The sequence below is a fragment of the Anser anser genome, assembly GCF_964211835.1.
Source record: "Anser anser genome assembly, chromosome: 4".
Taxonomy (NCBI): domain Eukaryota; kingdom Metazoa; phylum Chordata; class Aves; order Anseriformes; family Anatidae; genus Anser; species Anser anser.
Window position 1 is genome coordinate 7,490,997 of NC_139724.1, and position 14,742 is coordinate 7,505,738.

General features: G+C 42.4%; 2 protein-coding genes and 1 long non-coding RNA gene across 3 annotated transcripts in view; 2 read left to right on the top strand and 1 right to left on the bottom strand.

Annotated features, from left to right (window-relative positions):
- DNAJB14 (DnaJ heat shock protein family (Hsp40) member B14) overlaps positions 1-7,749 on the top strand; it is a 25,932-nt gene extending 18,183 nt beyond the window's left edge. Inside the window, exons 4-8 of the mRNA XM_083835558.1 lie at positions 1,665-1,850; positions 2,263-2,357; positions 3,015-3,124; positions 4,314-4,486; positions 7,185-7,749. Coding sequence (XP_083691684.1) covers positions 1,665-1,850; positions 2,263-2,357; positions 3,015-3,124; positions 4,314-4,486; positions 7,185-7,309 — 689 coding nt within the window. The 3' untranslated portion in view covers positions 7,310-7,749. The remainder of the gene's footprint in view (positions 1-1,664; positions 1,851-2,262; positions 2,358-3,014; positions 3,125-4,313; positions 4,487-7,184) is intronic.
- Positions 7,181-10,701, bottom strand: LOC310899321. Its single transcript, XR_014584202.1, has 2 exons — positions 10,594-10,701; positions 7,181-9,699 (listed from the first exon to the last, which is right to left on the bottom strand). It is a non-coding gene; the product is annotated as an uncharacterized lncRNA (long non-coding RNA).
- On the top strand, positions 10,366-14,367 carry LAMTOR3 (late endosomal/lysosomal adaptor, MAPK and MTOR activator 3). The gene is made up of 7 exons (XM_083835593.1): positions 10,366-10,466; positions 10,616-10,663; positions 10,777-10,811; positions 10,923-10,981; positions 11,826-11,959; positions 12,935-12,998; positions 13,573-14,367. The coding sequence occupies exons 2-7, from the start codon at positions 10,655-10,657 to the stop codon at positions 13,644-13,646; spliced, it is 375 nt and encodes a 124-aa protein (XP_083691719.1). The 5' UTR covers positions 10,366-10,466; positions 10,616-10,654; the 3' UTR covers positions 13,647-14,367.
- Positions 14,368-14,742: the final 375 nt, after the last annotated feature.

Sequence of the window (14,742 nt, forward strand, 5' to 3'; positions counted from 1 at the left end):
GTGCATGAACAGAAAATCTTGCTGACTAAAAATCTAAATAATTTTAAAATAATTATTTTTAAATATTTAAATAATATCAATTTTTAATCTTTAAAGAAGGCTAGCATTTTTCTTGCACTGAAATGATTGTCATCTCTTTGTATGGCTCAGTAAATGTATCATTTAGTTTGCCTTTAAAGGTTCCTGATGAATTTCTGACATACAGTTGAGAAAAGGAGTTTCATAACAAAATTTTAAGAAAATTTACTTTATTTTAAGGAAAAGTTACATTAGAAAACAGAATTGAGTTCGGTGTCAGGCAAGGTACTTAGGTCTTAAAACTACCTGGTACTACCCTTTGTTGTATTAAGCAATCTTCCTTGAGGTTTTATTTTAGGTTAGAAGTTTGTGATTTCTTCAAATATAATCACTTTTAATCTCTTGGAATCCCTTTCATTTTTATGTCCTTTATTTAAAGATAACTCTATTTGGATCAAATCTGTTTTGAATTAGCATCAAATAATCAAAAGCAAATAGTAAACAAATAGTCAAGAAAGCTTGCTGACCATACCGTGACAGTATGGTGTCTTCACTTTATTTGCTCACCTGATTACTGTCGCCTTCAATTTTTAACTGTTGAAAAAAAATCTAAGTTTTTACCACAAGTTTTATCATTGGCAGAGTAACAGAGTAATCTTGTAGCAGCATTTGCTGTCCTTAGTGTGTATCTCATACTCTCAGGCTTAATTTCTTTGAGTTTTCTTCTCCACTTAAAGTAATTCTTAATTATTATTGTTTCTAAGGGCATCTTAGGTTTAGTGAAGATGCGACTGAGTGAAGATTGTGCATTAAGTGTCAGCAGAAGTTTTCCTTAAATCTGCAAGAGCTATGTGTGTGCACAGCAGCAGGGGTCAAAGCTTGTAAAGCCGGGCAGACCTTGTGGTCTTTTCACACTGATTCTTTCCATGCACACCTAGCTGAGCTTTTCCCCTTCTGCTTTCAAAACTGAAGTTGTTCATTCATGGTAACGTAGCATGAAGCGGGACAGGCATCCAGGCCAGACTCTAAATGTTAAGGTTGTGTCAACAGCCTTAGGAGTGCACAGGTTCCTGTCATGCATGCACGTACTCCTCACATTACGTTGTGCAAAACTTTGTGTTATTAATGTACTCCATAAGGAATCTTCAGAATCCTGAGGAAAAATATCATCTGCAAGAGTGGGAATGTAAAGTTTACACACTGAAAGAAGTTACCACTTACCACATGCAACCAAAGAAACCTGCTGAATCTATGATGATTTTAAGTTAAGCTGCTAGAGCTGACTGAACTTTGCAATTGCCCAACTTCAGAGCTTTTCTTGTAATGCTCGATTCTTTTTTCTCAGTTGCAGGGAGAAAGAAAATTTCCACACATGTAGGTGTTCCCCTAAAAAAAGGAAGAAAACTGCCCCACCTTCTGCCTAGTTCAGCAGGTTAAAAGGCCTGGGCATAGTGTTGTTGGGAAGCCTGGTAAAAACCGTGCTACAAAAAGTAGAGATGTTTCTGGACCCTGTTGTACTATAGGTGATTTGTAACACAGTAAAGGACATCAGTCTCTGCCTATTCTTGACTTTGAAACTGCAGTTTTCCTGCTGGAATAGCTCCTATCTTTCATTTATGAGAGTTGTCTTTTATTCCTTGCCTCAGAAATCGGAAATGCCTACGCTGTGCTGAGTAATCCAGAAAAACGAAAGCAGTATGACCTTACAGGCAGCGAAGAGCAAACTTGCAATCACCCTAGCAATGGTAGATTCAACTTCCACAGAGGCTGTGAGGCAGATATTACTCCAGAAGATCTATTCAACATGTTTTTTGGAGGGGCATTTCCAACAGGTATTTGTATTCATCGGCGTAATCATGGGAGTGGTACACTCTGAGCAGTAGTATTCCGAGTGGCATTAGAGTTTGTGACATTGTAAAACAACAAAATTACTCTAAACATCCTCCATCCCCAACTCTAATCCATGTCACATTTTAAATTTCCTCTAAGTGTTGCTAAATCCCTAAAATGTGAGTTTGATTGTTTGGGGTTTCTGTGGTGATCCTACAGTACGTGAAATAGTAAATCAGTTGGTTTAAAGCTTAAAATATTTATTTTAAATGACTTTGGAATTGTGAGTTACCTTAAAGTTGGGTTATTTTATGCATCATCATGTGGTAATGTTAAATTCTCTATGTTGCTGCTCCTGTTTTGACCTCTAAATAGTTTCTTCTGGATTTTAAATATGGATATTTCTTTTCTTAGGTGGTGTACACTCATTTTCTAATGGTCGTGCTGGCTACAGTCATCCCAATCAGCACCGTCAAAGTGGACATGAGAGGGAGGAAGAGAGGGGTGATGTATGTTTAAGCACCATTGACTTTAAACTGTGGATTGTGAAGTTTTTTGTAGTCATTTTCAGTGATGTGATTGTACAGCAGCTCTGTACTGTAGAGGAGGATTTGTACTTGCCAGTTACATATTTTAAAACGTTGGCAGGTGGTAGTCTTGCTGATGTGGTAGATGGACGTGCAGATTTGAGAAGATAATAGCATGTTTTTGTAAATCTATTGCTGTATGCCACTATCATGCCAGTGACTGGTCACTAATTCTTGCTTGCATTTAAAAGTTGATTTGGGCTGAAGTAAGAATTGTATTTATGAATTATATGTGGTCCTATGTAATTACATATGACTGTATTGATGAGTCTAAAACATGGAGTACTATGTGACTGAATTCAGCTATTAATTTAACAGTGTCTTGTGGCTACATGCTAACTTATGAACGCTTGCAGGTTCAGCACCCTACAGATACTGTGTATGCATTGGAAAGTTAAGATAACACTACAGTGTTTGCAGATTTGTGGTTATAGTTTCAAAGTGGCTTTTGAAACTTAAAGTAGAAAAACATGCTTAGAATTAAATTATGTCAAATGTACCTGCTAAATTGATACTATTTTATGAGATACCTGAATCTGTTCTTGTTTTTTTTTGTTTTGTTTTGTTTTGTTTCCTTAGGGAGGTTTCTCTATGTTCATTCAGCTGATGCCCGTTATCGTGCTGATCCTTGTCTCCTTGTTGAGCCAGCTGATGGTATCTAACCCTCCTTATGCCTTATACCCAAGATCGTAAGTAATTTTCAATCACATTAGTTTAAAGCAGAGGGAAGGGTGTTGTAATGACCTTTTCCCAGTCAGAAGCTTTTAGAGAGCCTTCCATTAGTTGGTCCGTGATTTCCCACAGTGAGGAAAGGGAGAGAAAGTGTAGATGAAGCGAAGCAGAACAAAACTTTTAAGGCGTGTACTAAGAATATGCTATGCAAATGTAACGGAGAAAAGAGATCAACAATACTTGAGTTTAGGAGATCTTTTAATATGACATAAAGGTGTTTATGTATCTCCAATGTATTTAATCAAATGCTGAAACCTGCTAAGGCTCATTATTCTTTTGGGAGTCATCTGTGCTTATAGCAAGCAAAGTGCCTGAAGGCAAACTTACTCATCCTTATCAAGTAGATACGGACAAGAGAAATTGCCTGTTCTAGATGATGATAGTCTATCTCTGTTTTCTTGCAAGGGATTTTGATAGTGAAACTTACCTGTTTTGTACAGAAGGATCCTTTTTTTTCCTTAAGAGAAAGAACTTTTTAAAATGCCAAGCATGCAACTACCTAACACACTTGTCCCACTCGTCACAACTATTTTAACAACGCTCAGTTCCATCTAGAGCTCTCAGCTCCGCAGCAGAAGGGCTTTTTTTCTCCTTTATTATTTTTCCAGAGTTCTTTATTTCCAAAGTGTGTTGTTGTTCTTTTCTGCATCTAAGTTATTGTGATATGTATAAATACTTACCTGCTAAAATGTTTGTGCACGCTCCTTGATTTTTAATCTGCAGAATGCCAGCAGGAAAACGGATTTGTCAAGGGTTGCAGAAAACAATTTAGAATGGAGATGCCTGTACTGGGTTGTCACAATAGTGACCTGTTTTGTTTTTTCTTCTGTTGTGTTTAAATGTAATTTTCTATTATCAAAGTTTATATGTGGCTAAAGAGGTATAAAACAAGTGTCTTACTAAAGTGTTTTTTTAAAGATTAAGGATGAAAACAGCAAAAGTTTAATGTTCAGGTGAAGGTAGTATTTTCTTCTCTGGCAGATGGTACAGCCATTCATTTCACTACTTGTCTTGAAATGGCAAATTCAGTGATGTGCTGTTCTTCCGTAATAACAATATTTTTAAAAGTATATTTGTGTTATAAAAAAGATCAAATAAACATCTAGTCTCTCTCACCCACCTCTTTTTTTTTTTTTTTTTTTGCAGAAGTACAGGTCAGACAATTAAAATGCAGACAGAAAATCTGGGTGTTGTTTATTACGTCAACAAGGACTTTAGAAATGAATACAAAGGCGTGTCATTACAGAAAGTGGAAAAGAGTGTGGAAGAGGATTATGTGTCCAACATTCGTAATAACTGTTGGAAGGAGAGGCAGCAAAGTAAGTTTGTTAATACGTTTAATTTCATAAACACATGCATTACTAAAAAAAAATTATCACAGGCAAGAATGAAGTGCTTGTATTATTAATATAACTGAATGAGAAAGCAAGGGTAAGGTTCCACACCGTTTCTCACTTCTTCAGACTGTCCCAGCGAGTGTCACTTAATTTTGCTGTGACCTAACCACCATCTGAAAGTCATCAGCAATTTTAACCTATCATTTTGTTATCTGTGACCATTTCTTAGAAAACGACTACAGTGAATTGATAGTGAGAAAGGAGTTGCTCTAAGTTCAGGACGAAAGCTGAAAATTCTAATCTCTTCCACATTATTTTATCATGGCATTATCTTTTATATTGTGTATCATCCTTAGGTGCTTTAATATAAATAAAACAAAAGCCCAGATAGATGTTTCCAGTGAGAGAAAAGATAATCTGCCTTGGACTACAGTACCAATGACACTGCTTTTCCAGGCAACCAAGGACACCCAACATGACATGTCAGAACACCATAAGCTAGAAATCAGTGCTTAATATTTTGCCAGTGCTGAGTGATTTTTTTTTCCTCCCTGGACTTGGTTCCTTGGCTACATCAGGCTTTGAAAACAATCTTTTTAGTTCACCAGCTATGTTTCCAGTCTAGTTGAATATAATACAAACAGCAATTTCCTTGAAGGAGATGCAGCATAGAACTTACTGTTAAAGCTGAGTACTGAGTAGCATCTGCCATCTCCAGATTATCAACCTGTTGTTCTATTACCTGTGACCAAATGGTTTGAACTTTCAGCTGGTAAACTTCAGTAGTATCCTACCAGAGAAAAAGTTCATTCATGAACTGTCAATTGCTTACTGAAAGCAAATTTCACTCATTACCTGAGTGTAATTGTCTGTTTCTGCATAACTTTACTCTCTGCAGACCAGTGATGCCCAGCCTTTCTGCTGAGATGGCCCCTTAGCTCCTCCAAGCCGTAAAAGCCAGACAGACATCACAGTTAGTCAGATGCCTGCACAGGACTGCATGCATTCATTACAGCTGACCTGTGTGTATACAAATACAAACTACTGCCCATGCGCCGCAGGCCCACTGCTTCCCAGAGGCATTACCCTCCGTATTCATGAGTACATATTGCGTATGCCCAAGTAAATCTCTAAAGGTTTACAAATTGCCCACAGGAAAGAAGAATTGTTGGCAGAAAACTATGCCAATCAGTCACATGTATGCAAGACAAACACCCGTCCTTTTGGGGGAGAACTACCAGATGATTGCCCTGACTACTAGATTTGATCAGAATAATTTTTTTTCAGATTTTTCAAATACAGGAAATCATCAGAGTATGTTTGGGTATAAAACAAATAAATATCAAAAACTCTTGTATATTTTCCAACTGTATTGTCCTTTGATTATCTTGAAATGATTGAATATGTTCACTCTTCAAGAAATTAACATCTCATTTGCCTTCTACAAGTGGCTGCTAGGTGAATGATTGGTAGTCACATGTTATGAAATGGTTTGCAATAATGAGAGATGGTTGTTAACAAAAATTAAACACAAGAGCGAAGCCAGCACAAGAAAAAGGGTACATATTCTTTGTACGTTTTTTTCAGCAAAATGTGGATTTGGTAGAACAGTTTACTTTTAGTGATCTAGTCATTACACACAGGTTTTATTGGTATATGGTATGTGTGTCTCCTGTCACATATATGTCTCCTATTTTTACCGTCTAAATACCTTTCAGAAGGTAGGTGATACACTGGTAGTGTCTCACCAGGAAAAGGTAGTTGATACACAATCTCCACCTGGGTAGGGAAAGAGGGAAGGAATACCTTTCCCATTTTTCAGCATTTGTCCTTGAAATGTCTACTTTGTTAAGCATGAGCAGATTCCTTGACTACACAAAGAGGTCTACCCTTCTGTATGTAAATACTTAATGGAAAACATTTGATGACTGGAGAAGCATCTGACCCTAGTGTAAAGAAGAATAACAACCTGAAGGTGGTGACTGTCATGTTGTTTGCTATTTGCAATTTATCAGATTGTGAAAACTACCCTAACTGACATTCAAGAAAGCAGCCCCTAATAGATCTTCTCTACTTATAGAAACAGCTGACTTATATTTTTAGAGATTTAAAACACCTGTTGTGATTCTGATTTTTTGACACTTAAATTCTTCTTTCCAACATTGATTGACACTTAAGAATGAATTAAAATGCTGTTGAACACCAGTATAACAGAGAGAGCTCTTTTAATAATTCCTCTGAACACTAGCAGTCTGAAGCAGCATCAGTTGAAGTAATGAGCTTAACATTCAGAATGGATTTTTGGCACAGAGAAGATGCTAGAGCTTTCAAGAACGTGCAAAATGAGTGTTGTATATATTTGGTTTGTTCAACGAGACCTGATGCAAGTAGTAGCTTTTGCTTTTGTTTTGTAATCAGGTACTACTGTATGAAATGTGAGGGTGCTGGAAGGCTGTTACCACTTTCACTGCTGAAAAAGATGAAATGTTTGGGAAGACCCAGTGAAGGGAAGCCTGTAGCAGTGCTGTTCAGGTGGTGTCCGTGTGTAGTTAGAACAGACAGAAAGAGAAAAGGGTGAGGATTAAACCTGAGGTGTTTTGGACAGCTCAGAAGAGGAATGCATCATGTGCAAAGCGTTCAGTTTCTAACCTGAAAAATCTTCTTCCTTCTTTTCTTAAAGAAACAGACTTGCTTTATGCAGCAAAAGTTTATCGAGATGACCGTCTCCGAAAGAAAGCAGATTCCATGTCCATGGACAACTGCAAAGAACTAGAACGGTTGACCAGCCTCTATCGAGGAGGATGAGCAACAATTGTACACATACATCTTTACGTATGCCGTTATTTCTCTTGTAAATTAAGAAGAGATTTAGTTTCACCATGAATGCTGGAAAAGAGGGGTGGATGTAAAACTCTACTGTGTAGCTGTTTCCAGAAACCTTATACTGAAATATCATTTAATGGCTTCTTTACCTACTGTGAAATATAGGTAACTTTAATTGTCTAGATTTTACTTCAAAGCTTCTGTGAATTCTTTCAGCAGAGAGAACAGCTCAGAAAGGATGCTATACTTGTAGAGACTTAGTCATAGTGGTTCTCCTCTACCATATTTGCCATGTAAATATCTGTGGAAAGAACACTTTGTGTATATACGAGTTAAATGACTTTCTATTTAAAATCTCAGAAATTTAGTTCCATACAACATTTTGTCTCACTGATGGAATAAATAGTATGATTACATCACTCCTATTCAGATGTCAAGTGTGTGGAGTTGAAACAAGATTTTTTAATATTTTATCTCTATGTAAAATCTTTAAGGTTTGTCAGCTTAGAAGAACTTGGTATTTTTAAATATAATAGCATATATTCCTAATTATCTGTTGGGGTGTATTGATCTGGTGTAGAGTAGCAGTTCGCTGTTGTAGTTTTTTAGTGTTTCTAAGCAATGCAGAGAAAACTAAGAAAAACACTAATCTCTTTTCAAAGTAAATATTTGCAAATTCTGTACAGACCATTGAAAGCATTGCTTTTAGTACTTGCAACAGTTTACAGCAGCTCTCCCATTTGGTATTCCAGCAGCAGTAAATCCATATGTATGGATAACACGCATCTATAGCTTCCTTAATTTTCACTGGAAAGGTAGACGAAAACACGCAATAGTGAATCTCAAAAGCTCTTAAAAAAAAAAAAAAAAGGCAGCCTTTTTTTTTTTTTGCTGGGAGACTTCAATTTTCTTACTATTTTTTTATTTCAAGCTAGGTCCTAACAGTGATTCCTCAATGGGCACCACAAGTGGAGCATGGAAATACTGCTAAGGACAAGCTTTGTGCCTTTCTACACTTTTGCCAACTGTTTAAATGCTTGATGGCTTGCAGTATGCTCCTATGGTCGGAGCCATGTCACTTGTCCCGGGCCAGGAACTAGAAATGCGCAGAATGATGCTATTACTTTCAGAAGCATAAAGATTAACCTGCTCTAAATATGGCCTGCAAACATTCTTTTAATATTTCAAGTGGGTGTTTCTCTCCTCGTGATTTTCTCAAGTCTTTTTTCTCAAGTCTGAAGGTTTTTTTCTTCAGAAATGTTACTGTCTTCCCTGGTCTTGCTAAATGGAATCTGCTGGAAAATTCAGAACAAGTTTTCTTGTGAGCAAGATGCTGATTGAAGAGTGTGGAGTACTGGAATCTTTTCAGATGACCTTTCCTCAGAAGGTGAAGTTCGCATTAAAATAAGATATTGGCAAGAAAAGGGAAAAACTAAATTGTGTTTTTGAAAATCCCTCAAGTTTACTAGCTACTAAGAATTAACTTCTTACTCTTTTTATTTCTTTATGACCTGTGTTGAATCTGGAATTAAAGATAGCACAAGCATGGGTTCTTGATCTCTTCTTTAAAAGAGCAAGCAGGAAAGTCCTGCAAAAAGTAAAAATCTTGGCATGATGTTTTGACATACCATGATGAACATGAGAGATGATTTGCATCTGCTGAAATGCAGCATTGGTATCTATTCGATTTATGGAGCATCCTGAGTCGCAAGCAAGTTCAGTGTTCAGATCTGATCAACATTTCCCTGCAAGTTCTCTAACTGTTCAGGAAAAACAATTAAATTTGGGGTTTTGACTTTTTTAAACAGTCTTGATTCTTTTACAAGTTTCCAAGAAAAGGTAAAAAAAAAAAAAATGTCATCACTAAAATGTAACAGGTGCATTTGAAAAGGCAGCAGAGACAACTTTAAATTATAGATGTTTTTAATATAATTTTATAGTGAATGCCATAAAAGGATTAAAATGGGTGGGCGAGAATATGTTTTGTAAGGTTGTTTGCTCCATAAATTTCCTTTCATCCCCTAAGCAGTTGTAATCCTTCCTTCTGGTAGACCTGTCAGAGAGAGCAGAGGGAAAACGCAATGGTAAAACCAAACGTTTAGTTTTAGAAAATGTTTTTAGTTTGTGCAAATTCCTGAAACTATACCTTAAATAAGTTACCTTATTACTTAAATAAGATACTGCCGCAGGTGTCTACATCTGGTAGATGCAGTGCAGTCAGCAGCAGCAGAGGAAGCTTGGTCGTTCTGAAGGCTGGCTGACAGAGGCCCTGGTGCCGTATCCCCCTCCTGCCAGCGATTTGCTGCGCCGTGCAAGTATTGATCTCAGTACACTGCTTGTCCCATGGTTCCTTGTGAAGCCTCCTGCAGAGCCTACTGAGGTGTAACAAATGTAAAAATGTGTGCCGCATTTGGTGTATTGTCAAAATACTTTGGGGAGCAAACAGTACAAGGTAATAAACACGGGAAAGAAATACGCCTCCTTCCTCCCCATATTTCTCTCGTCCAGGGTAACTGTGAGGCCGTTGGGTATGGCAGGAGCTAGATCTGGGCGCCAGGTTTCTCTGCATTTGTAGAAGGGACGTGGGAACGCCGTGTTTTGCTACGGCGTCGTCCTTCGTGCAGAACACACTTCTCCCCTCAGTGACATTCGGGTTTGCGCACAGGGCCGCTGAGTGTAGAAAGGCTGTTTGTTGTTGGCTCTGGAGAGGAAATCCCCATTGCTATTATCAGTGCAGGAGCAACCTCACAGACGCTCCTGCGCCTTCGGCCCTGCTCGGTGTGATGGAGAAACGGGTAAAATCAGCTATTCCGGGTCGTGCCTGCACATTTTGAAATGTTTACACATTTTCGGTGTGTTAGGGACTAGCGCAGTAAGTGAGCGGGCCAGGGTTTGAGGAGGAACGGGTCCCAAAGCCCCACAAAAGCTGACGGGCAGCGCCTCCCCCGTCGCGCTCTGACTGACTGACTGACTGACTGACTGACGGAGCCCCGCCGGGCTGGCGGCGCTGCGCCTCCCCCAAGCGCCGTCCCCTCCCTCCCCTTTTCGGCCCCGCCGCCTCCCCGTAGCGGGGCGGCGCTCCCGGCCGCCATCACGTGAGAGGCGCTGGGAGCGGCAGCGGCGGCTCGCCGACCGGCAGGTAGGGCGGAGCCCCCCCCCCCCCCCCCCCCCGGGGCCGCGGTGGTCCCGCCCGGCCGCCGCCCCCGTCCCGTGAGGGGAGCGCACCACGGCGGCGGGGCGGGGGGGGGGGCACGCGCGGGGCTGACCGTTGCGCCTCTCGTCCCGCAGGCCGGCGGAGGTGGCAGCAGCGCCGGGAGGCCGCCGAACATGGCCGACGTAAGCGGGGCGGCCCTCGGGGTTGGGGGGCGGCCGCTGGGGCGCGCGGGCGGTGAGGGGGGGGGGTGCCGGTACCGGTCCTGGTCCTGTCACGCCGCTCTCTGTCCCCGCAGGACCTGAAGAGGTTCCTCTACAAGAAGCTGCCCAGGTAAGGCGGGGGCGAGAATATTTCTCCTCCCTCGTGCGCTTCTTTAGATAAAAATAGGATTTTTCTGGTAATTCTTGTGTTTTTGACGCCGTGTCGCTTCGTGTCCCGCAGCGTGGAAGGCCTTCACGCCATCGTGGTGTCGGACAGGGACGGGGTGCCCGTCATCAAAGGTAACCGCAGCGCCAGGGGGCGGCAGGTGCCGCGGGACCCCCGCCCGGCGCCTCAGCGCCACGAACGGCACCGCTTGTGCTTCCTCTACCTCAATAGTTCCTTATGCGTGTGCTTAAACTTACTCTAGGCACTCCTCAGTAGTTGTAGGCTGGGGGAGCTTTCCTCTTTCGCCTCGTTACTAAATAGAGTTGTTGTGGTGCGAGGTGCTCGCATCTTCACGTCACCCCCCCAGCAGATACAGGGCACTTACCAGTGCTTTGTTGATGCTGAGGAGCAACTGAATCCACCTTTTACATGCCATACAGTTTGCTTTGCTTTTTAGTACTCTCATTTTTATCATATCTCTGCAGTCCTTGTTTCAGGCATTTTTATACTGCAGGCAAAACGACTTAAGAACACAAAGATTCAAGTACTGCAGTTTTATGTGTTTTTTGTTGTGGTTGGTTGGTTGATTTGGTTTTTTTTGTGTCCCAAAGTATGTAAGCAGCTAGCAGCACTTGCACGTTTTCATCCGCTTCCATTCAGGTGACTGGAATTTGCCATTAATCACTTCATTTAGCACGTGGGCGTGTGGGATGTGGAACTGAAGTGCCACCAGCACAGGCTGTGTGTTGTGAGGGGGAAGGCAGGCAGGGGAGGGTGCTGTGTAGCGACTGTAGGTCACTTACAGAGCACTGAGCGATGCGCTGCTCTTGAGGATTTTCCTGTACTTGTTGCGGAGGCGCAGATGATGCGTTACATGTACACCAGCACCAGATCTGCTTCTGGCACTGAGAAAGACTAGGATTTGTGATGCGGTCACAGAGAGAGTATAAAAGCAAAAATGTGCTTGTTCTGTTCCAGTTGCCAATGATAATGCTCCAGAACACGCCCTGCGACCTGGCTTTTTGTCCACGTTTGCCCTTGCAACAGATCAGGGCAGTAAACTGGGACTTTCTAAAAACAAAAGCATCATCTGTTACTACAACACGTATCAGGTGAGTAACCTCAGCACGGCTTGTTCTCGGGGACTAGAGCTCCTCGTATGTTTCACTGAGTAAGGGAGAGCGTGGTTTGAAGCACGCTAGGCTTCCACTTGGCTGCTATTTCTGTTTAGTCACACTGCTTAAAGCTGACTAAGCTAAACTTTTGCAGTATTTGTTGATTTCTCAGTTTTGAGAAACATGTAAGAGAAGAGCATTCACTGGTCAAAAAAGGTGAAGTTTCTGAACAGACAGCAACCAGGTATAAGCAGCAGGTGCTACTGATGTGGCTGGCCTTGAGAGTTTGCTGTGAATAGTTTATGTTCTTTTGCAAAGGATATTTGTTTATAATTAGCGATGCCTACAGTTAAATAAGCACGAGCAGCCTACTTCATAGTTAATGTTACTGCTGCAAATATGACTTCCAAGAAAGGTTTGAAATACTCATAACTTCTACAAACTGGTTATTTGTGTCCTGGAATCTGTCACCTACTGTGCTTCTGCTCCTTCTCAAGTTCTGGTGGCCTTGAGAGCTTTATGTTTTGGCTGCAGTAAACCAGCCCGCTGTTTAGCCCCTCGTATCTTGTTTTGTTTGGAGGATAAATGGTTGAATGAATCAGTTTGCATACACGAGTACGTTGCTGCGATTCTCTTGATGCTACTAGGTTGTTGGTGTGCTTAAGACTGAAGTTCTCTATCAATGGAAGAAAAAAACATTGCTGTATATTGAATCGTATTTCAAAACAACAACCCTGCCAGCCCTCCTGTTATCTCCTGTTAGAGAGTGGTTCCCGCAGAGAACTCTGCAGCTTTTGCAGCTGAGGTAGCTTTCAGGCAGGTAACGCTGGAGAACACCAGAGGGAAGGGAGTGCCCGGCCTTCCACACGCAGCCTCCTGCACTGCGGTGTGAGCCCCGCTGGTGCTTGTGACTATGGCATCCATCATGTGAACACTGCTGCTGAACGCTGCTCTCGCTCTCTCTCCTTGCAGGTGGTGCAGTTCAACCGCTTACCTTTGGTAGTAAGTTTCATCGCGAGCAGCAATGCCAATACAGGTATGTCTTACGGTGATTTTTTAAAAAATATTTTGGTATTTTAAGCCCCAGGTGTTTGAGTAATTGAAAATTAATGTACCTTGATGTAAATTCAGGTAATTTACTTTTCTCCTGCAGTGAATTTTGTCCAAGTATTGTGAAGGGAAATGCGTGGGTAGAAATCCATAGCTTCTGGGTGACTTGCTGGGGTTGTTACTCTGCTAGAAACACCTGACTTCTCCTGTGCTTAACCTTGCTGCGTGGGCGGTGACTGCACAGCACGAACCAGCTGCTCGGTCTCTTTCCATCAGTCCCAAGTTGTGTTGTGCAGTGAGACGTGCAGCTCCGTCCTCAGTTCTGCACGACAGGGCAGTCCTTCAGCAAGGCACCTGGGCTCGTGCGCCAGCAAAAGGGATGGAAGGGAGGAGGGGGGAGTTGTGCTGCGCCGGGTGTTCCTGCGGGGGCTGCGGGCACTGCCCAGCAAGGACAAACGGCTCAAGTGAAACCTGGCAGGGGAGGGAGCCACGGGTTTTGGAGAGGGGCTTCTCTCTGTTACGTCACCTGATGGGACGTCCCATTTATTTTCTTTTCCCAGGGCTGATTGTAAGCTTAGAGAAGGAGCTCACGCCCTTGTTTGAAGAACTGAGGCAAGTTGTTGAGGTTTCGTAGCCCGGTGGTACAGTCGGAGCGCAGCATTCCTCTGCCGCCCGGTGGGCAGAAAGGTTCAGTGATCCTCAGTGAAACAGCACGTCTCAGAAGAAATACCACAGCTCCTTAGTATACTAAATAAGAGTAAATTGTACATAGTACTGAGTCTGAAATGATCTACTAGTGTGTTGTCGGTGGATGTTACTTTAGACCACGCTTCTTGTATCGCGCAGTACCGGAGAGACCACTACACAGCTCCCATGGAGTTCAGCTCGGCCAGCGAGGTGCTGTTGGCTCAGATGAGTGGCCCCCAGACCCCCTTGCCTTACAGGGAGCCAGGCGCACGGTGGTTCGCCCTCAGGTGTCATCAAAGGTGTGGCTGAAAGCGTTGTGAGGGCCAGCGTGCTAGCGGCGAGGTATCAGTACAATCAGCCAGTACCCCATCTTTCTTACGTTGGTGTGATACTTCGGTGAAAGAATCTTACTAACCTGGGTGCTGGCTGCACCCTGCTTTCATTAAGAACGCTATTTCCGTGAACAGTGTTGCTTTAGGGGTTTTCCTGTTGCCCACATAAAAGCACCTGAACAGTGATTCACATCTTTTTTTGTTTTGTGTGTAATACGTTTGTGAAGTTCTCATGTCTCTTAGTTTTGTGTGGGTTCATCACTGGTGACACTCAGCTCATTCACCCTTAGGTTTTCCTAAGTAAATATAAATAAAAATCAGTATTTTTAAATGACAGAGCCTGGTCTGCTCTTCTTTTGCACCATAACACTCTACAGCATCTTGCATCACCTTTTCTGTGCAGAGAACAGGTCTCGTAGTTGTGTGTAAGTGTACAAAAGCCAGGGGTTTACAGGCTGAAAGCTCACCGGTGTGCACCTCGGCTGGGCTGTGTGGGTGTCCAGTCCTGCGTCAACGTACAGGTGCAGAAGTTCCCCGTTTGTAAGACCGCGGGGGCTCCATCCCATGCCTTCACCTCCCCTCTTCTCCCCTTCACGATGACTCCGGTGCAGACGTTCAGCTCCAAATCCCACCAGCGCTGCTGAAAGACGCCCGCTGTGGCGCCGCGTGCCGAGCCTGCTCCTGACGTTTTGTGCCACAGCCTGTGCGTGA